This window comes from Hyperoodon ampullatus (genome assembly GCF_949752795.1).
Source record: "Hyperoodon ampullatus genome assembly, chromosome: 14".
Lineage (NCBI taxonomy): Eukaryota > Metazoa > Chordata > Mammalia > Artiodactyla > Ziphiidae > Hyperoodon > Hyperoodon ampullatus.
Window position 1 is genome coordinate 83,468,684 of NC_136927.1, and position 20,547 is coordinate 83,489,230.

The 20,547-nt window shown below is 54.0% G+C and overlaps 1 protein-coding gene across 2 annotated transcripts in view; it reads right to left on the reverse strand.

Annotated features, from left to right (window-relative positions):
* PMEPA1 (prostate transmembrane protein, androgen induced 1) overlaps window positions 1-5,951 on the reverse strand; it is a 56,296-nt gene extending 50,345 nt beyond the window's left edge. Inside the window, exon 1 of one of the 2 annotated variants that reach the window (XM_079719985.1) lies at window positions 5,916-5,951. Coding sequence is in view for 1 of the 2 variants with exons in the window: in XM_079719984.1 (XP_079576110.1) it covers window positions 4,929-5,037 (109 nt within the window). In the remaining variant the exon portion in view is untranslated. Of the gene's footprint in view, window positions 1-4,928; window positions 5,176-5,915 lie in introns of those variants that run through there. The other variant, XM_079719984.1, reaches the window with a different exon arrangement.
* Between the last annotated feature and the right edge of the window lie 14,596 nt (window positions 5,952-20,547).

Below are 20,547 nucleotides of genomic sequence, written 5' to 3' on the forward strand. Positions count from 1 at the left end.
CTCTGCGCGGGACCCCAGGTGCCAAGCTGCCTGCCAACTTCTCTCTGGGTGATGACACCTGGAGACAAGGCCACACGGGCCCTCTGGCTTGGGGCCCCCCACCCGTGCCCTCCTCTCCAACACTTCCTTATGTTTTAACAACTGACCAAACCATGGATGTTTAAAAACCCTGAGACAAGGTGGGGCAGGTACGTGGAGGTGGTACCTGGGCACACCTGAGCTGGCCGCTCCGGGGTTACTGGGGCTCAAGTGCATCTCACTGTCCCCAAGGTAAGCAGCCCCTGCCATCCCGCCCCACCAGCCTCCTCTCCCAGGCAGCCTCACACACAGCTCCATCTCCCTTCCTCTCTTTCAAAGGGAGAGTGCATACATTTGCACAACTTATAGGGGAGAGAGTATGTGTGTGCGTACTTTTTTCCTTTGTATTTGTCTCACATGCCCAGAAGAAGCTGTAACCATTCCCAACCTCGAGAGAAGCTGGCCGGAAAGGTAGAAAGGGGTAGCAGCTGAGTGTGTGAGCCCATACGTGTGCATGTGTGTTGGCATGGGTGTGTGTGCACACGCATGTGTGTGCCTGTGTATGCGTGTGTGCACAAAAGCCATTAGTTATTCTGTGTCTTGACAAACACTAAGCTCACCCCTGCCCGCAGGACGTGCTGGGCGGTGTAGCTGGCTTAACCCAGACTTCCTGGGAAGCTGTGGCCAACGGCCTGACCTGAGATCCAGTCAAAACTCAGCCTCCTACGGCACCTCAACCTAAAACCCGGACAGTCAGAAAACGTGTGGGTTAAAAGTCCCAGCTGAGAGGGTCCACGGGGGTAAACGCTGGTGCCGGCTGGATGTCCATCGTTTAACCGGAAACCTGAAATATCAGCTCTCAAGGGTGCCCGAGTCTTTCCTCCTAATAAATGCAAATCCAAGGCGAAACCCGGAAATTTCATCAAGAAGGAGCCCCAATCCTCCCTGCGTGGCACACAAGAGGCGCTCAATAAAGGCTAAGTGGATGAGTGGCAGGTGTCACCTTGGGCGTTTACAGGGGCAGATTTTGGAAAGGAACGGAGGATCGTCTTCTCTCCACTGAGATCTGCCCTCCCGCCCCCTCCCGCCCCCTCCCACCCCCTTGGAAAAACCAGTAACTGATTAAAACGGTAGTTCTCAGCCAGGGACAATGTGCCCCTCAGAGGGCATCTGGCAAAGTCTGGAGACATTTTTGGTTGTTGCAACTTGCTGGGGGGAGTACAACCCTCTTCCTGACACCTAGAGGGTAGAGACGGGGATGCTGCTAAATAGCCAACACACAAGACAACCTTCCCTTCCCTCCCAACAGGGACTTATCTGGCCCAGGCGTCCTAGTGCCAAGGGTGACATACCCTGGATTCCAGTGTTACACATGCACAGCACATGTGCCAGACAAACCACCAGAAAATTGGGTTCCTATGAGCTTCTGAGTCTCTAGTGCGTGGGGATATTTGTTTGGAATCGGAGGAGAGGTCGGAGAAGAGGAATCCGAGGCTCAATGGCTCCGGTTGTGTTAAAAAAACAAAGCCACCACCATAGACACTGTCTGCAGAGGTGCAGGGCGCAGCCAGGGCAGGGGCACCTCCCAGGACCCTCCAGAAATGCTGCCACAAGAGCCAACAGCTGTCTGGCCCTACAATTCGGTCTGTCCAGAAAGCACAGTTAGCATCTGTCTGCCCCCAAAAGTCTCAAGCAGAAGCTGGAGGAGAAAGACAGGGGGTAATTTCTAAGAGATGCAGCAGAACTGAAAAGAGGTCAAAGAAGGCCAAGAAAAATGCACATGTGTGTGCCAAGAGGAATCCTTTCCTCAAAAGTTGCCACATCGAACTCCCTGGCTGTCATCTCCGGTGGGCTGTCACTTGAACTGGTTGTTTTCCATTCCCAGAACCCTGGCTCTTTTCCAGAATGGTGTATTTTTCCATGGGGTGAGTTCTGAGAACAGCAAAGTCCCATCTGACAGCAGCCCACACCCCTCGACCCTCAGGAAAGATGGGGGCCCCTAGAGAGTCTTGGCAGTGTCTTGTCAAAGTGAAGACCATCCCAGGTATCTGGCTTCCTCAGGGCCAACCCAGTTCCCATTCTTCCAGGTGCAAAGGAGATGTTGCTGATTTCCTCCAGCCCCCAAGTTCAAGGTGGACCTACTCTGGGGCCCCTGTTCCATTTTCAAGATGGTGTGTGCGTTCCATGAGAAATAACCCTGGGTCTGAGTCAAGCATCGCTTGGGGACCTGGGACAAGGCTTTCCATTGCCACTTGCCCTCATCTATAAATCGAGGGTATGAACCCCGAGTTTGCCAACGGTCCACCCAGGTCTGATATTTGGGGCCACTGAAGACCACACCAAGGACCCAGCACTATTCAAGGGGCAGGAAGCCATTTCCGGCACTGATGCCTCCAGCCAGGCTTTGGAGAGCAGAGGTCTCGTCTTGAAAGACGGTAGAGTTTTTTATTTCAACCATCACGGTCTCGTTTTTCAGATGAGGAAACTGAGGCCCACGGGGCTTAACGGACCTACCAAGGGCAATCTCTTCTTTTCTAAAAGAGGAGCCACCTGGACACTGCCCTGCAGACCAACTCCAAATCCAACGTTTAATGTTCTACTGGAACCCCCAGCTCAGATCATGAGAAATGCACAGCGACCACTGCCCATTTCTTTTCTTCCTTCCATTTTCCCTTCCCTCCTTCCTTCCTTATTTTTGTATAAAGAAACTCCGGGCCTTTAAAGCGTCCTCATCAGACTGTTTCCGGGAAATCTGATTAGCACTCGCAACAAACTGTTATATTATACCTGCGCTTTAAAGACCGCTTCCCTCCCTGCCCTGGGCTTTCTTCCAGGAAGTAGAGGGCCGTGTGTAAAAAATACACTGAGCATGATGACTAATGGGCCACCTCAGGGCCAGCTGGAGCAGGCCAGGGTTCCAGGCACTAATAACCTCAAGGGTCCCACTCAGATGCTGAAGCACACCGGTCAAAACAGGCATCGGACTTAACGGCCTCTTGGTGTCGGTCAAAATATTGTCAGGGCTGACTAGCCCAAGAAGGCACAGAAATAAAAATGAATTTTTTAAAAAGTCCTGAACACAAAGAAAGAAGAGCAGAATGTCCGGCCACGCTCAGCCCTCATAATGGATAAGTTCAACCTGACAATGTGGACCGGGGTGCGGGGAGTTCCCTAAGGCAGTTTTACAGGAGAGGGAGAATAAGGCACCAACAGTACTTGAGCACCAATCCACTTAGCACCCGCGAGACTCTCCAAACATGTGCGAACATATTTTAATAATATCCTCCTGCATTTCATTAGCCTCCCGAGTTCACAAAGGGCCTTTGGGAAGCAATCTGGTTTAATGCAACTCAATTCCGCAAACGCTGGCTCTGGGCAGGTTCTCCTGGCATCTCGCTGGCCTGGCAAGAGGCAGCTGCGGGGGGGCGGGGGTGGTGGTGAGGGAGAGCAAGGCTTTCAATTCCAGGACTGGAGGGAGTGGGGACCGGCAGATGGAAGGACCCACCACCAACGCCAGCCAGCCTGCCCCAGCAGGGCCGGTCATGGGCTATTTTTACCCCTTGCGCCTCACTGTACAGGCTATGGGGTCGAAAACTGTGGCAGCCGCCTGCGGAAACTGGCTTATGAGTCACCCAGTGACTGCCCTCGCTCGGTGGCGGCTGCCTCTGGACTCCTGGTCCCAGATGGAAGAAGGCTGGCCCCAGCAGGGAAGGGCTGTGTGCCACCCTCGCCTGGGGAGATTAGGGGAGACCATGGGGACACTGAAGCTCAGAGAGACAAGAGGTCTCCAAAGGGTGGGCTGGGGGAGGGGATATAGTCTAGAAGGCAGTCCCCTGGGGGGTGCCAGTCAAATGCCCATCCACCCCAGTGTTCACCCGGGTGGGCTATGTGTGACGGATGTCCAGGCGTATTTGTCTCAACTTCTCCGAGCACAGGGCGAGTCAGCGCCAAGCTTCAAACACTCCCTTCCCCACCCTTGGTCCACTTCCCCCTTTCAGAGCAAGGCAGTCCCAAACACAGACAGCCCCAAACTTTGACTCATTTGTAACCACCGTCCCAGCCAGACTGAGCCAAGCTGTCCAGACAGAGGCTATTTATAGGTGCGTCGGGGACACAGACAATCACACAATGACACACACTCAGGATCCACGTTCGCCAGACCCGCCAGCGCTGAGCCCTGGATTCAGACACCCGGACACAAATGGTCCCCAGACCCCCAGAGAGATGCACACACTCAAGAGAGGCACCCAGACCCGGACACAGAGAGACCCAGAGACCCAAGAAGACTCGGGCACACACACTCCTGGGGCAGCCCGCGAGCCAGACACACAGACATAGAGAGAGGGACGCCGAGACCTAGACCGAGACACCCAGACACGCACACTCCACAGACGTACGGAAACCCACTCACACAGACCGAGACCCACAGAGCCACGCACACTCCAGACACACACCCGGAGCCCCAGGCACCGCGCAGGCCAGACGGTGTCTCACACGCCTGACACCCCGCTACCCCCAAGCCAAAGTTGATAAAGAGCCGGCCTAATTGCTCCGTCGCGACTGCCCTTTAGGGAAATAAAATGGAAACTTCACGGATCCACCCGCCCCAGCCCTCCCGCGCGGGGCGCCCCGCCGCCCTCTGCGCAGCTCGGCCCCGGGTCCGAGTCCTGGCGGGCGGGGCGCGGGCAGCGGGGGCCGTGCCAGGCTCGCAGCGCCGCGGGACAAAGCCGGGACGGCCGCCAGCTGCCGCGAGCCGGGAGGGCGCGCCCCGGGCGCGGCGGGCGCAGCCGGGGCGCGGGGCGCACGGCCCGAGGGGGCGCGCACGGCCCAGGCCCCCGCCCGCATTTGCGCCTCGACTCGGGGTCCGAGCCTGACGGGGCCTCCGGGGAGGGGGGCGCGGGGTCACTCACTGATCTCCATGCTCTGGAACAAAGAGCGTTTGCAGTTGCACGTGCAGGAGACATTGGGCTGCCCGGCGGCGGCTGCGGCGGTGCTGTTGACCCCCATCAAGCGGTGCATGGACGGCGCGGTGGCGCGGCGCGGGGCGCAGAGGGCTCGGGGGCGGCCGGGGGGGGCTCCGGCCGGCGCCCGGCGCTCGGGCCCCGCATGCAGGAGGCGCGCGGCGGGGAAGGCGCGCCCCGGCTCGCCGGGCTCGGGGCGCCGCCAAGTTCCCGGGGCGCCGCGGGACTCAGTGCTCGGGGCCGCGCTCCCCTGCGCCCCCCGGCTGCCCCTCCGCAGCCCCGGGGGCGTCGGCAGTGCCCGCGGGTGGCGTCCGGGAAATGGGCTGGCAGCCGGGGCGCGCGCTGCCGCCGGGGCTGAGCCTCCGCTGCTGGCTTCCCCCAGCCGAGCGCCTCCTCCTCCTCCGCCGCCGCCGCCGCCGCCGCCTCCTCCTCATTCAAGTCCAAGGAGATCGGGTTTCGCTCCGAGACCGCGGTCGGAGGCAGGCAGACGGTCTGACGTCAGCGCTAGACGGGGCTGCCGGTTCCCACCGCGCGGGGGCCGGGGAGGGGGCGCGCGCTGCGCCAATCCCCGCCGAGGTTCCCCCGCACCCCTTCCCCGGGCCGCGGGGCGGGGTGACGGGGAAGGGGGCGGGCTCTTAAAGGGCCAGAGCAAGGCGGCCCGCGTAGACCCAGGACCCGCGCGGCGAAGGAAGGGCGCAGCGTCCCCTCCCCTACGGGGGTCAGTTAGGAAGCTCTGCCCGGCACAGACCAGGCCCGGGGCAGCGGGATTGGGTCCCAGCCATTGCGGGTGCGTTCCTCCCAACCCGGCCCCCGGGGTCCTTGACCGAGGCTTTGCGGGGGAAGCTTGCCCCCCACCCCCCAGAGAAGCACGATGTCCCTGGGACTCGGGGCAGGGGAAATTACGGGAAGAGGGGAGCCCTCCAGGTTACCCATTACCTGATTTCGCAGTAAGCTCCCCGACTCCAGATCTGCAGCCCCAGGAGGCCCCAAGCCCACTGCGCCCCCCGCGCACTTTAACCCGACCGAGAGGAGGTAGACTGGGGAAAACTGGAACTCGCGTGGGCACGCCCCGGACGGCTCCGAGAAACGCCCGGGAGCCCTTGTCATGTAAATACGTGTCCGGGACTCGTAACTTCCCAGCCGGCGGGGCCCGGAGCAAATCCACACCCAACAGTCTGCTGCCCCAGGGGCCACAGGCTGGGGGGTGGGGCGGGGAAGGGGCACGGCTCGGGAGTTCTAAAGACGGGGGAGGAAGTGCGGGGGTGTACTTTTATTTCAAGTTTTAATTACAGAAGTGCTGCAAGAACACATTCTCCTGGAATTAAAAAGATATTAAAGTATTACGTAAGAGGCCTCCCTCCCTGGCCCATCTCCACATCCTCTCAGCAATTCGGTGTGTCCTCTCCTAGACCCTGCCCGAAGTCTCCATTTATTTAACAAGTACTTATTTACCGTGCGCCAGAAACTTACCAACATGAACGCAATGTGACGCCTACTCTGAGGGGCAGGAATATTATTATTCCCATTTTACAGACACGGAAAGTGGCCAAGGGGGTCACTTGCTTAGGGTCACACAATGGAAGAGTCTAAGCTGAACCCAGGTCAGCTCCCCACCCTGGCCCCCGCCCAAATATTTTTAGTTCTTTAAATATCTACATATCCCTGTAATGCCTGGAGTTTTCCTAATGAGCAGAGACAACTTTTGCATTCGGGTGGGGTAGGTTTTAAAAGTTATTGGCATTTCCTTTTAATAGACTGGAACCAGAGCTGTATCTTGCAGAACTCACTGAAAGCCGCCAGCCCAAAAAGTGGTGAGGCCTCTTCCCCAACGGGGCACAGTGATGCCTCTTGCTTTCTTAGGAGGGCAGGCCCAGAAACTTTTTCTAGAGGGTTCAAGCTCAGGAGTGATTGACTGGTGAGGGAGCCAAGCCCAGGGGCCAGGAAGGGGGGAAGCGCTCAGGGCCTACGGTGGAGGGCGCCCCTGCCATGGGCTGGGCAGTCTCAGCCCCTACCTTAAGGAGGGGTCGATCTCACCAGCAGGTCCCAGGAAGGAACGGGGGAGGTCTGGCTGCAATTTGACCTCAGCAGCTTGGAGGAAAAGCTGGAGAGTCAGGAACATGCCTTGGGGGTCCCTGAAATTGTTATCAGGGCCTGGGGATGACCTTGAATCCCGCTCATTCCCCAAAGGAGACCACCAGCCTTGCCCCTCATTTCAGCCATTCCTTCATTCATTCAATCAACAGACTTTCACTGAGCTCTAGCTAGCCCTGAGTGCCAGGAACTCAGTGAGGCCAGGGGCAGCCCCTGCGCTCCTGAATTCTCTTGCAGCTGATCTGGCCTGTCTGGCAGCAAGAATCACACACCGTTGATTGTTTTGGAAATGAGGCAACATTTTACACAATTCAGGTTAAACTGCCAGCAGGCAAAAATAACCAGTTAATTCAGCGGATTAAAAAACAAACCCACTACATTGACCTCTGGTTCATCTGTCTGGAACAACAGCACTGGTCACATTTAATGAGCACCTACAATGTGACCCCACTGTTTCGATGGTGACACCTGGGACTAGTTAGTGGTCTCCGTCCTGGCTCCAAAGTTAGTTCTGCCTGGAAGCCTAAGGCAGGGTCTCAGTATGGTGGTGGCAACGGCACCTCCAAGGACGAGAGGGACACAGTCATGTGACCTTGCTGAGTATCTTCACTTCTCTGACCTCAGTGTCCTCCTCTTCAAAGTGGGGATGCTAAAGGTGACTTTGCCTGGGGTGATTGTGAGGGGGTGAGGGAGGCAGTGCCTGGAAAGTGCATAAGGAGAGGGCTGAATGTATAGTAGCAGTTATGCTATTTAATCTTCCTGGAACCCCGGCCGGGAGGCTCTGGCATTATGTTGTGTTCACTTTTGCAGACGAGGATATTGACAATTGGAGAGCCTTCCCACAATGACAGGGCCCCTGGCTGAGTGGGTAGCAGGAAAGGACAAAGATGCTTTGGAAGAAGCATACACTTGACTACCCACACTCATGGGAGGCTTCACGTGTGCCTAGGGCTGCCAGATACATGTGAATGTCAGATAAACCATGAACAATTTTTAGTATAAGTGTATCTTGTGCGGTATTTGAGACTTACTTATACCAGAAATTTATGTGTTGCTTACCTGAAATTTAATTTTAACTTGATGTCTTGTGTTTTTATTCGCTAAATCTGGCAACCCTATGTGTGCCAGGCATGACCCTCTGTGGTGCTGGGAACGCAGTGATGGGGGGTCAGAGCGCGCTGTCAGGCTGGGCACGGGAAGGGGTGATATGGGCTGAGACGGGAGAGCTCACTCTGTTGGCAGTGCGGGTACGGGGAGGTGGCCCACCTCTGCTGGGCCAGCCTGAGTCCGTGGGAAGGAGACCGAAAGTCAGGGAAAGACATTTCCTTCCTTCGCTCAGTAAATGTTGTGCCTCTATTCAGTGCCAGGCTCTGTGCTGGGTACTACACACAGGGCAGCAACCAAAACAAACTCCCTACCCTCCTGTGACATCGTGGGAGTCAGGAGAGACTAGAGAGAGGCCCGAAGACCCGTAGCTAAACTAGGTTACTTCAGACACAATAATGATGAGCTAGAGGTCGGGTTGCTGATCAGGGCAGCCCACTCCGAGGAGGTGGTGTTTCATTCAACTCATATTTACCGAGCATCTTCCTAGGGCCCTCCTGGGGCTTGGATTCTTGCGGGTGAGACAGACAACAGATGTGTAAACATGTAAGTCCAAGCGGTGGTTTCAGAGGGACAAGAGTTGGAAAGAAACAAAGGGACCCGGCCTGGATGCAGCTGGAGCCCAAGGGGTCAGGTGGCCCCTCTGGGGAGGTGGGACGGCAGGGAGGGAGCCCCAGGCTGGGGGCAGCACATGGCCAGGCCAGAGCCCTTGGTGGAAGAGGAACTAGAGGAAATCTGGGACTTGGAATACATTTCCCAACCCGGTTACAGGTCGTGGGATTGTGAAATGGGTGTGTGTCCCCAGACGACCGCTGGCACAGGCCTTTCTGGGCCTCCAGACAGCACATGCTGCTGTCTGCCCCGAGCAGGGGTTGGATCTGCCACAGGGGGATCTTTAGATAGAAACGTTGTGGTCCAGCCCCGTAATGAGGCCTTGCCCCTGCCAGTGCCTGCCGTCTGGGCTGCACTGCTGGCTGGCTTCATGGGTGTGCAGCCCAGGCAGACGCCATGGCCCCAGGCTCCAAAGGGCCCCTTGCTTGGTTTGATGTTCTATTGTCACCATCTTGAAATTCTTCATAATTAATAGTTTTTGAACAATGGGCCCTGCAAATCCTGCAGACGGTCCTGCTCAGGTTCCAGGCCCTCGTCGGCAGCCAGTCAGGGACCAGGGAAACCAGCGTGGGTTTTGGTTGTGGTCGAGGGTGGCTGGCCGTGTCCTGACTGTGCTCGCTGGGGCCTGCTTTGACAGCGGCCAGTGGGGACAAGGCAGACCCCGGCCTGTGAGGTCCAGCCCTGCCCCCTCACCTCATGCCATCCCCAGGCCTGCGGGACACAGCTGCCTTTTCAGAAACAGTCTCTGGTGGCCTGAAGTGGTTTAACCACTTCTTCTCCCGACTCACCACTTTTGGAAACCCCTTCCGCTGAGTCACTTTTTCCCCCAGCTCCTCCAGCCCCCAGTGCTCCTGGTGCTTTCATGGGCCTGTTGATCTTCCCAAGTTAGCATTTTTGGACTTTGTGCTTTTATTATTTTTTGTCTTGTTTTGCTTTTAAACACTAGTAAGAGCTAATGTTTATTGGACACTGCCTGTGTGCCAGGCCCTGTTCTAGCCACTTCATATTTGTACATTTAATCATTCAACAAATGTGCATCGGGATCCTGTAGGGAACCAGGGCTCAGCTCATTGGATCCCCACGTCAGCCCTGTGAGATACAAGCTAATAGTGTGTCCATTGGACAGATGGGGACACTGAGGCTCCAGAACCCATGAACGAGGTGCAGCAGGATATGAATGCAGAGCCCCAGAGCCCGTGGGCTGACCTCAGCAAACGGTGTTTCCACTCCCCTGCACCATCCTCGCAGTCTCTGCCTGGGTCTGCCTTGCCTTTCCCACTGGTCCTGGGCTCCAGAGAGGCTTCCCCAGCTCCACCATTTGCCCAACTGCTTGGTGATTTCTGTCTGTAAAACCTTGCCTTCGAAGACCAAGAGCAGCTGACCTCTGCAGGGGCATCTCCGGGCACCTGCTGCCCCGTAGATGACCTCGGCAGCTACCTCACCTCACGGAAGCCACATCTCCTCTACTGCTCAGCGGGGCAGGAACAGGATTTCATAGGGTGGGGTGGGGAGAGCGTTTCAAGGCCTCAACACAGTGACCAGAAGCATCAGACACATGTTTGCGTGTTCACCGTCTGTCTCCACTTGAGTGGTAACCCCACGGGGCCGGACAGTCTGGCTTGTCCCCCATGCATCCCTGGTGAGTGCATTGAGCAGGGCCTGGCATGCAGCGGGCACTTGGCAAAACCTCCGTGGAGTAAATGAGTGGCACTCGCACACGTACACAGATAAGTCACACTTGGGGCCACCTTCCTGCCTGGCTGACAGTCCTGTCTTCCTGGCTGGCTCACTCGCTCCACTTCCGGTCTCCATGTGCTCTCCTAATGACCAGCTTCTAAGTATCCAGAAGCCAGAGACCTGGGCAGTGCCTACCAAGCACAAGTGCTTGCCTCGTACCAGAACCAGATCCAGAAGTCGTAACCGTAAAGATGCGAGGAGTGTGTGTATGTGTGTGTGTGCATATATGTGTTGCACGTGTGTGGGCTGTATCCTGAGACACGCTTGTGCTGTGGGGAGGGGTGCTGATGCAGGAGCTTAGCTCCTGGACAGATGTCACATGGTTGAGCTCTCAGCAACAAGCAAAGGAGCCCTGCTAAACTGGTCACAGATGCCACCAGGGAGTCACCTCCTTCTCTCCTGTGTAGTTTCTCATTTCCATCAGGGAACTGGTTTCTACAGAGAAGACAGGGCTTTGAGACCAAGGCAGGGAGATGAGGGGGTGGACCGAAGGAAAGGACGGAAGGAAACATTTCAGCTAAATCCTGTCTTCTGACAGATGGGTAAACCGAGGCCCAGGCAGGGACGTGCCTTGGCCAAGGTCAAGCTGCTGGAGAAAGACCAAGCTGAGCCAGCACCCTGCTCCTGACTCCCGGTGCAGGCCCTGCAGGGTCTTTGGTTACCTTAAGTAGCTTAGGATGCAGACTTTCCTGCCACAGGCTGAGCCTGAGAGGGGTTTGGAAGATTCCAGATGTTCAGCTCATGTCTGAAACACGTCCAGAAACAACTGTTTGTCATTGAAGCTGATTTCATGGACCAGAAATACTGGGGCAGAAATGTTCTGTGTCTCTGTTCTCATGAACGATACATTTTACTGTTGTCAGAAGTGAGCAATAATGTAAAACTGTGATACTTGGTGGCATAAAAGGCACTTGTGCCAGCCTGGGCAGTGGCACTCTGCTGCTGGCATTAGGGGGGCTGGTGAAGAAGGAGGTGGGTATGAGGGTACAGGCCAGGCTAGTCGCAGAGGGTGCAGGGAGGGCTGCGTCCGCCTGGCTGGGCTGGGCCAGCGACGGGCACCATACCTGGCACACAGAGACTGTTCCACACTGCAGCCGTGGCAAGCCAGGCTCTGCCTTTGTAGAGTTTACCCTCTGGGGGCTCAATCATTCAGTGATTCGTTTCTCAAATGCTGAATTCTGCATGCCAAAACCTGGGGTCACACAAGTATAGGCCACCACTTCTAACTGCATGGCCTTGATTGGGAAAGTTACTTAATGACTCCCGGCCTCAGTTTCATCATCTTTAAAATGGAGATCATCAAGGAACTTAGAGTGCTATTGGGAGGATTAAATAAGAAAACTCCTGTAAGGCAGGTAGCATAGGGCCTGGCTAGGAAGAAGCTCTTGAAAAAAGTTCATTATTGTTATTACTGCACGCTCTGTGCTGCAGGAGCTCCCTGTTCCACACAAAACACAAATGAACCCTAGAAATCCCCTCCTTCCCTTTGGAGAAGTTAGCCCAAATTGTAATTTTTAAATAAATTTGTGAGTTGCTTTGTTCAGTGTCTCTTGCTGGACTGTGCCCTGCGTGTCCCGTGTTTGGTCCCAGGAACAGATGCTCAGATGTCCCCAGGGCCTCCAGAATGCCAGACAGGAACTGTTGGAGTCCAGAGGAATGGGGCATCATGGTACCCCAGCAGTACCCACCCCCCAGGGGTGTGGCACCCAGCATACACTCTCTGCCTTCTGTCTGCAGTCCCTGTGCTGGAGCTGGAGGTACAACCTCTTCCTCTTTGCACAGAGAGCCCTGGGATCAGATAAGTGGTTCGGGAACACAGAGCTGGCTTCAGAGGTGATGAAACTGGCGCAGCATTTTTGAAAGAGGCGTGGGCTACACGTCTCCTTCTTTGCTGTATCCACAGCTCCTAGCAGCAACTGGCAGGTATAATTGCTCAGTATGTACCTGCTGAATGAATGAATGCAAGACAATTTTGCAATGTGCCTTAAAGGACGAGTGTCCTCACCCTCTGGTTCCATTTCTACAACATATTTTAAGGAAATAATCAGAGAACTGATTTTTAAGGAAAAGAATATTTATTTTCATTTGGAAAAGCAAAATTCAATGAAATTAAGAAAAATATAGGGGATTGCTTGAATAAAGAAGGTCAAAGATAATGCAACTATTTAAAAACACGTTTTCAAAGATTATTTGACGATACAGAGAGAAGTCCTTCATGAAGTAAAGTTTAAATAGGCTTCAGAACTGATCCGAATTTTGTACAAATACAATTATATTATTGGAAAAAAAATGAAACGATAACTGCCAAAATGTTAACAGTGGTTAGTTTTGTGTAATGGATTAAATGAAACGTATATTTCTCTTATACTGTTTGTTGTAGCTTTTACAATGAACGTTAATAAAAAAAAAAAAAATTAAAGGCTACTTAAAGGTGTCTCTGAAGCAACTCTCGCGTCTTCTCCCCTGCGGCTCCTTTAACGCCAGTCAAGACGCGGAAGAGGCGGGGGTGCCAGACACCACTGACGTCAGAAGCAGCCCAAAATGACACAGCGGAAGAGCCAATCCCAAGTTTGCATTCTGGGAGCTGCCATTCGATTGGACACAAGTGCGGGCGGCTTCGCCCAATGGCAGAAGAGGGGCAGGAGCCCGGCGGCAGCGTGGGTTTTAAATCCACATGGTGGCGGAAGGGCGGGGCGGCAGCGGCGGCTGCGCCTTTGGGGAGAGAGTCCTCTCCCCTGGAGGGTGTGCGTGGGTGCCATCCTCCACGCCTCCTGCGTCCTGGGCCAGGTGATCAGCCTCACCGCACCTGTTTGTATCAGCAGGTACTACCGTATAGGGTCTTGTGAGTATCCAGTGGCATTCGTTCATCGGACTGATGTTTGCTAGCCTCTACTGTGTGCCAAGCAGGGCCTGGTGGGGGTAAGGTAGAACCCACGAGAGATACCCTGAGAATCCACGCTCCTGTGTAACGACCAGCAAGTGTCTTACCGTTACCTCCACCCTGCTGGGCTCTCTAGCGCTAAAGCTGCTCCTCTCCCAAGATGTGAGTTTCCCAGGGGAGTAAGTGATGGGGATACCGTGTGCCTTGTGAAAGGTCTGCCCCATAGTTCATGTTCAACATGTACTTGTGGAATAATTTTTTCAAAGACCGATTTTTAGCGCAGGGCTTGCCAGGTAGTAGGTTTGATAAATGGTAGCTGTTTGTGCAATAAAGAACAATAGCTAGTATTGATTAAACGCCGATTGTGTGCAAGGCGCTCTGGGCACTTGCCATGTATTACCTCATTTAATAGTCACAAGATGACATATCGAACTTAATAGTCACAAGATTCAAGTCTTCCCTAATTTAAGAGTTACAACAAGCAGGTTAAGTACCATTATTATTCCCATTTCACAGATGTGGAAACCGAGGCAGGAGGCAGAGGGAGGCCAGGTAACTTTTCCAAGATCCTGTAGCTAGGAGGTGGTGGGGTTAGATTCAAGAGGCCTTGGTCTTAACCACTGCCTTATCCTAATATTTATCCAGTACTTGTTTTTCTTTTCTAAGAAAATTCTCGTAAATCAGCCCTGTGCTCCTGGGAATCCAGAGAAAAGGGAGGAATCAGGTGGGTGTGGCACAGCCAGGTGAGCTGGAGTCCTGCCACCCACCACATTGCCCAGCTCTGCTGGGTAGCCGAGGTCAAAGAGGGGTGAACAGAGAGGCTGCCACTGGGGCATGCCAGGCCCTGTGCTGGGCTGGGCCAGGGGTACATTGATGGGCATGACAGATCCATCCCTGCCCTCATGGGGCTGGCAGTCTAAACCAGCAACCACTAACTGGTGACCTGTGGGCAGCCTGCGGAAGTGTTTTAGGTTTTGACTGCCTAATGTTTACAATGTTTCTAAACTTTTTAGCATAAGTCGCCACAGTCCCCACCCCTCCCTATTGTATCACACATGCCTACCTTTACTCAAGTGTCCCTGCCAGCACCTGAGTGTCTCTGTCCCCTGGTTTAACCATGAAGGAAGCCCCCAGGTGGGGCCAGGCACCTGAAGACCAGCCTCCTCAGGGGTGGCACTCAGGTGAGTGCTCTGGCATTCTTTACCTTGCCTCCTGTCTGCATTTAAAATCCCAGAATCTCCACCTTGAGCCCTGAAGTCCTGCACCTCCCAAAGCTGAAAGCCCCTCCACTGGTCCCTGATGTTGTGCAGCCCTCGCTGGAATATCTGAAAACTCTGGTGGTGGATGCCAACTCTGACTCATTTAAACCTGGATTCAAATCTCAGCTTCACTGCTAACCAGCTGAGTGATGCTCGACCATAAAAACTTGCTTCCATTTCCTCCTCTGCAGAATGGGGATAACGATGGTCCCTCCTCTCAGGGTTATTTCAGAGAGTCAGATGATGCAGGGAAGATGCTTGGCACACAGGCACTCATCAAACGGGCTGCTGATCTTTCTTTGGGAGGCACTGGCACCGGCAGGAAGTTCTTTCTTACATCAAGCTGAGGTCCAGTTGCTCTGTAACTTCCATAACTTCATGCCCTTGCCACCAAAAATGTGCTTCTGTTTCCATAGAATAGCCCTTCAGAAATTGAGGACCCAGCTACACATCACGGCTTCCCATTCAAGACCGGCTGCATAATTTGTGGAGCCCAGTGCAAACGAAAAATGTAGGGCTCCCGGTTCAAAAATTAGTAAGAATGTCAAGGTGGTGACAGCAGAGTTCAGAGCCCCTTCTGAGGGCAGAGTCCCATGTGACTGCCCATGTCACACCCCATGGATGGGCCCTGCTCCCATGGGTGGTCTTTGGCCCTGTAATGTCCTCCAGAACCGCATGTTGCTGGAAGAGGTCTGCCTGGACCAGGACGGAATGAGGAGGGTTTCCAGCTGGGCCCAGGGAAAGGCACCTGCTCCATGGTCTACACCTCCTCGGGAGTCCTGGTTCACAGATCCTACCCTGCCGCCTGCCCTACAGCCGCTGGCACTCTCCGCACTCGACTTTTTGTCTGTCAGTGTTAACATATATCTAGAATGAAGTGCACAGGTCCAAAATCTATAGCTGGATGACGTTTTATGTCGTATACACCTATGTAACCACCACCCACCAGTCTAGAAAGTTCCCTCCAGTCCCTTCCCGGTTACTACCCACCACACCCAGTTGCAGGTGGCCATCATTCTAGCTTCTTTCACCGCGGATTTGCTTCTCCTGTTCTTGAACATTATATAAACAGGATCCTACAGTACGTGCTGTTTGTGTCTGACCTTCTCCCTCCCTGTTAACTCTGGGAGCCTCATCCTCGTCGCTCTACTCGTGGTTTGTTCCTTTGCGTTGCTCTGTAGCATTCGTGATGCACCACGATTCTCCTGTGGATCCTCCTGTTCATTTTGGTTGTTTCCAGCTGTTGGCCGTTGCAGGCAGGGCTGCCGCGGGTGTTCTGGAACTATCTCGGCGTGCTCACCGTGCATGTGCACTCATTATCCTGGGGTCACTGCCAGGAGTGGGGCTTTGGGTCAGAGGTCAGCCTGTGTTTGGCTTTAGTGGATATTGCCAAAGTCTCCAGAGGCGGCGGTACCAGTGTGCACTCCTGCCAGCAATCCTGTGAGCCTTGCTGGTCTTTCACAGCCTCACCGACACTCACCATTGCCACTGTTTTAATTGCAGCTATTCTGGTGATGTCACTCTTGACTTTTGGGACTGACTTAAGGAAGCCGAGTGCCGCAACTCACACCTGCTGTTCCTTCCTGACCGCTGGCGAGATCTTGAACCCTGGACTTTCACACACCAGCCCTGGAGCTCCCCCCGCCTTGGGGTCACTTGCAAATTTCACAAGCATGGACTTCATCTAAGTGACTGATGAAACTCTGAACAGGACAGACCTCAGTGCAGGGAGAGCCCCGGCTTCCTCCTGGACACTTCCCTCCCCAACTGGGTCTCGAGTCTTTGATCTCCTCTGACGTGATCATCGTGCACTTCATTTCCACACCTTGAGCAGGAAGGTATCCGATCTTTTTAAAGTCACACAATCTATTTAAGAACATCTTTGGAAGGGAGAAGAGGGGGCAGAGCAGATGTTAACTGTACACAGTGATTGTAGGTTGCAGCCAAACGTATGAATGATTAAAATACGCAAAAGGATGCATCTCAGAAACACATCAATGATAATGCCCAGCCCTTATAGCACATTCAGTATGGGAGGCCCTGTTCTGGGGGCCTGGAGCATCTCAATGTGAACTTCCCAGGGAGGTTGATTTTATTGTTTTTTAATTTTAATTTTTTAAATTAAAAAAAATTTTATTGGAGTATAGTTGATTTACAATGTTGTGTGTGTTTCTGCTGTACAGCAAAGTGAATCAGTTGTACATATACATATATCCACTCTTTTTTTAGATTCTTTCCCCATATAGGCCATTACAGAGTATTGAATAGAGTTTCCTGGGCTATACAGTAGTTCCTTATTAGTTATCTATTTCATATATAGTAGTGTGTATATGTCAATCCCAATCCCGGGCAGGTTGATTTTATCACCCCATTTTACAGATAGGAAAACTGAGGCTTGGAAGTTGTAGCTTGCCTGCGGTTCCACAGCTGGCGAAGGATGGATTTGAACCCGAGTCCGTCTGTCCCCAGAGCCTCAGCTGTGGACCCTCCTCCCATACTGCTCCAGAGAAGACCTTCCTTAAACGCTGGCTGGGTTCTGATAGACCCCAGTCAACAGCAGACGTTGGGAACTGGCCACCCACTGGATGTGTCTTGCTTGATCTACAGAGCACTTTAAATTTTTAACATTAGTTGCTGACTTAATGAGGAAATTTCACCTTAACAAATCTGCATTTCTGATAAATCAAAAGATCAGACCATACGGGGTGGGAGCTGAGTAGGTGCTGTGTCCTGGGGGTGAGGACCTCAGGCCTAGCTTGCCTCATTTTCCCCACTCCCCACTTTCCCAGCCTGGCCTGAGAGCATCACCACAGGCTGTCTGTCGGGTCTACTGATGGAAAATGGAAGTGACCTTTATTCCGAGTGGACCTTTGCCAACTCCTGGGAATCACTTTCTTTTCCGGGCCTTTGAGGCAGGGCCTCTCACAGATCTGTTCTAGAATGTGACTGGGGGGCATTCCAGGACGGTCATTTGATTAGGAAAGCCAACCATGCACCTTGTTGAAAATCATGTCACTTGACCATCCACTCTTTGCAGATGTGATGAAATTAAGGATCTTGAGATAGGGCGATTAGCCAGGGTTATTCAGGTGGGCCCAAGGCAATCACAGGTATCACAAGAGGCAGAGGGAGAGTTGATACACACAGATAAGGCATGTGACCTCAGAGGCAGAGATCGGAGTGATTCCGACACAAGCCATGGCACAGCGACAGCCACCAGAAGCTGGAAGAGGCAGGAATGCATTTGCCAGGAGGCTCTGGAGGGAGCGTGGCGCTGAGACCCTTTGATTTCGGCCCTGTGATACTGATTGCAGACTTCTGGCCTCCAGAACTGTGAGAGTAAGAATTTCTGTTGTTTGAAGCTACCAAGTTTGTGATAATTTGTTTGGGCAGCCCCAGGAACTGAATGTGGAAGGTCTGGAATGCTGTTTTTCCAATGTCTGGACCACACGGCTCCCCAGTCATCAGCCGCTGTGGGCAACGGTAAGGGAGACGCAAAAGGGTCCTTGTCTTTTTGGGGCTGCAAACGACCGAAATTTATTTTCTTATGGTTTTGGAGGCCAGAAGTCCAAAACCAGGGTGTCAGTAGTGTTGGTTCCTTCTAGGGGCTCTGAGGGGCCTCTCTTCCAGCTTCCGGTGGCTGCCGGCAACCCTTGCCATCCTTGGTTTATAGATGCCACGCCAATCTCTTCTGTCCTTCTTATAAGGACACCAGTCATTGGATTTAGGGCCCACCCTAATCTAGTAGGACCTCATCTTAGCCAATGAGATCTGAAGCAGCCTTATTTCCAAATATGGTCACATTCTGAGACCATCTGAGACCAGGTGAACACGAATTTTGGGGCTGCCATTCAACCCGGTACCACCCTGTTCTCCAGGAGGTCCAGTCCTCGGTTTCTGAAACGGAACATAAGTTGCAGTGGATAGGCATGTTTCATTCAGGGCTCCCTTTCCTGGAAAAGGTGTGCTCGAATCCACGGCGTGTTGATGGCTCCCTAGGAAAGCCTCTGTAAGTTCGCTTCGAAGAACTCAAGTACGACCAAAACACCTACCAGAATTTCCCTGTTCCTTCATCTCATTCGTTCATCCATGTTCAGGCCTCTGCTGATTTGGTTCGGAGCAGAACAGACGCGGTCTCTGACCTCTTGCAGCCTGTGGTCCAGCGATCAGAAAGGACACCTGAGCCCCCTGACTCTGCTCATGCCTCTGAGAGCAGATGTTGTCAGGGAAACAGGCAAAACCACAAATGCCCATTCTGGACCAGATTTCAACTCTTACCCCTTCTCTCCTCACCCAAAGCCTGACAAAGCAATCCGATTCCAAACACATTGCCCCTGCATGAGATGATCACATTTCTCCCACCTTAGGTTGAATCTCTGGGACAGATGAGGCCTCCTGCCAGCCAGGGCCTTCAGGAGCCCTGGCTGAGGAGAGCCACCTGGCAGGGGCAGCTGAAATCTTTGGACGCTTCCTCTTGTATTTTCACATCCCTGCCTGTGGCACTCAAGCTGCCCGTGACCTGCCCCGTCACCTGCCCTGCCTGGTTTCCTCCCACTGCTTCTTGCTCCATATCCAAAGCTGCATGACCTTGGACATGACACCTCCCGACCCACCCCAGCCCAGGGCCTTTGCTCGTGCTGTTCCCTCTGCTGAGAATGGTCTTCTCACGGCCAGTTCTGTCTCGTCGTTCAGGGCTCAGCTCAAGTGTCACCTCCTCTTGGAAGCCTCCCCCTGGCCTCCTGCAGTGTCCTACCCCATCGCCCTGTTTCTTTCCCTTGGGCCCCTAGCAAGTACCCCTGACTACGAATGTGTGTATTTGTTTGCTGTTCATGTCTTTGCCTCACAAACTATAAGCGCTGCAAAGACGGGGGCCTGTCTGGCTTGTTTGCTGCATGACCCCAGCTTCCTGCCTGGCACAAAGAAAGCTCAGCAGAGCTGCTGAATGAACGTGTGTCAGATGAACTCGTGCCTTCTCCCCAGGAGGCAAACTGGCCTCGGAGATGTCCGAGCCTGCTGCGTTCTCCTGTGGGGTGGGTCATCAGGTGCCCCGTTTAGGCTGCCGTTTGCTTTGGCTGCTTTCGTGAGGTATCAGGGTTCAAAGCGACCGAGGCAGCCTGATTGGGGGGATGGGAAACACCTATCTGAGGTCAGCAGGGCCTCATGGGCCCCTCCGGCAGGGACCAGCCTCACCTGTTAGTTCAGGAGCCAACCAACAGCCAAACTGCTTTCTTGGTTTGACATTTGGGGGACTTTTTTTGGGTTCTGCAAGGACAGGTGGCCCAGGCTTCCTTTTCCTGGAGGGTCTGGTTCCTTCTGGGGAAGGTCTCAGTGGGTCAGTGTAGAAGCCACACTGAGTCTGCCTGCAGGGCCCCTCAGTGCCCCTGGGTTCATGGCCAAGGACAGCCTGGCACTCTGGCTTGTGGGTCCTGACATCTTTAGTCAAATGGACTCAGGAGGGAGGGAGAGAGAAGGGCAGATGGCGTCGTGGAAAGAGCATGGGGTCTGCCATTGGGTGGCTGGCTTACAGCCACGGCAATAATGACAGTGAATTCAGTCTGAGTCCCTGCGACGTGCTAAGCACCATTCTCAGGTCTCTACCTGAGATCTATCACAAGATCCTTACAAGAATCCTGCGACGTGGGTCCCCATTTTACAGACACGGGATCTGATGAATGGAAGGACTCAGATTTGGAATTAGAAGCTAAGCCTGGGCTCGGGGAGGGGAGGATGATGAAGGCAGCAGCAACAACTCCAGCAGAAATAGTGACACCCACGATGCCGCAGCCCCAGCCAGGGTAGCGGCCACTGACGAGCCTGGCTCTGAGCCGAGCCCTGTGTGAAGAGCCGCCTGCAGCTCCTTTCTACAGCCTTCCAGCAGTTTCCC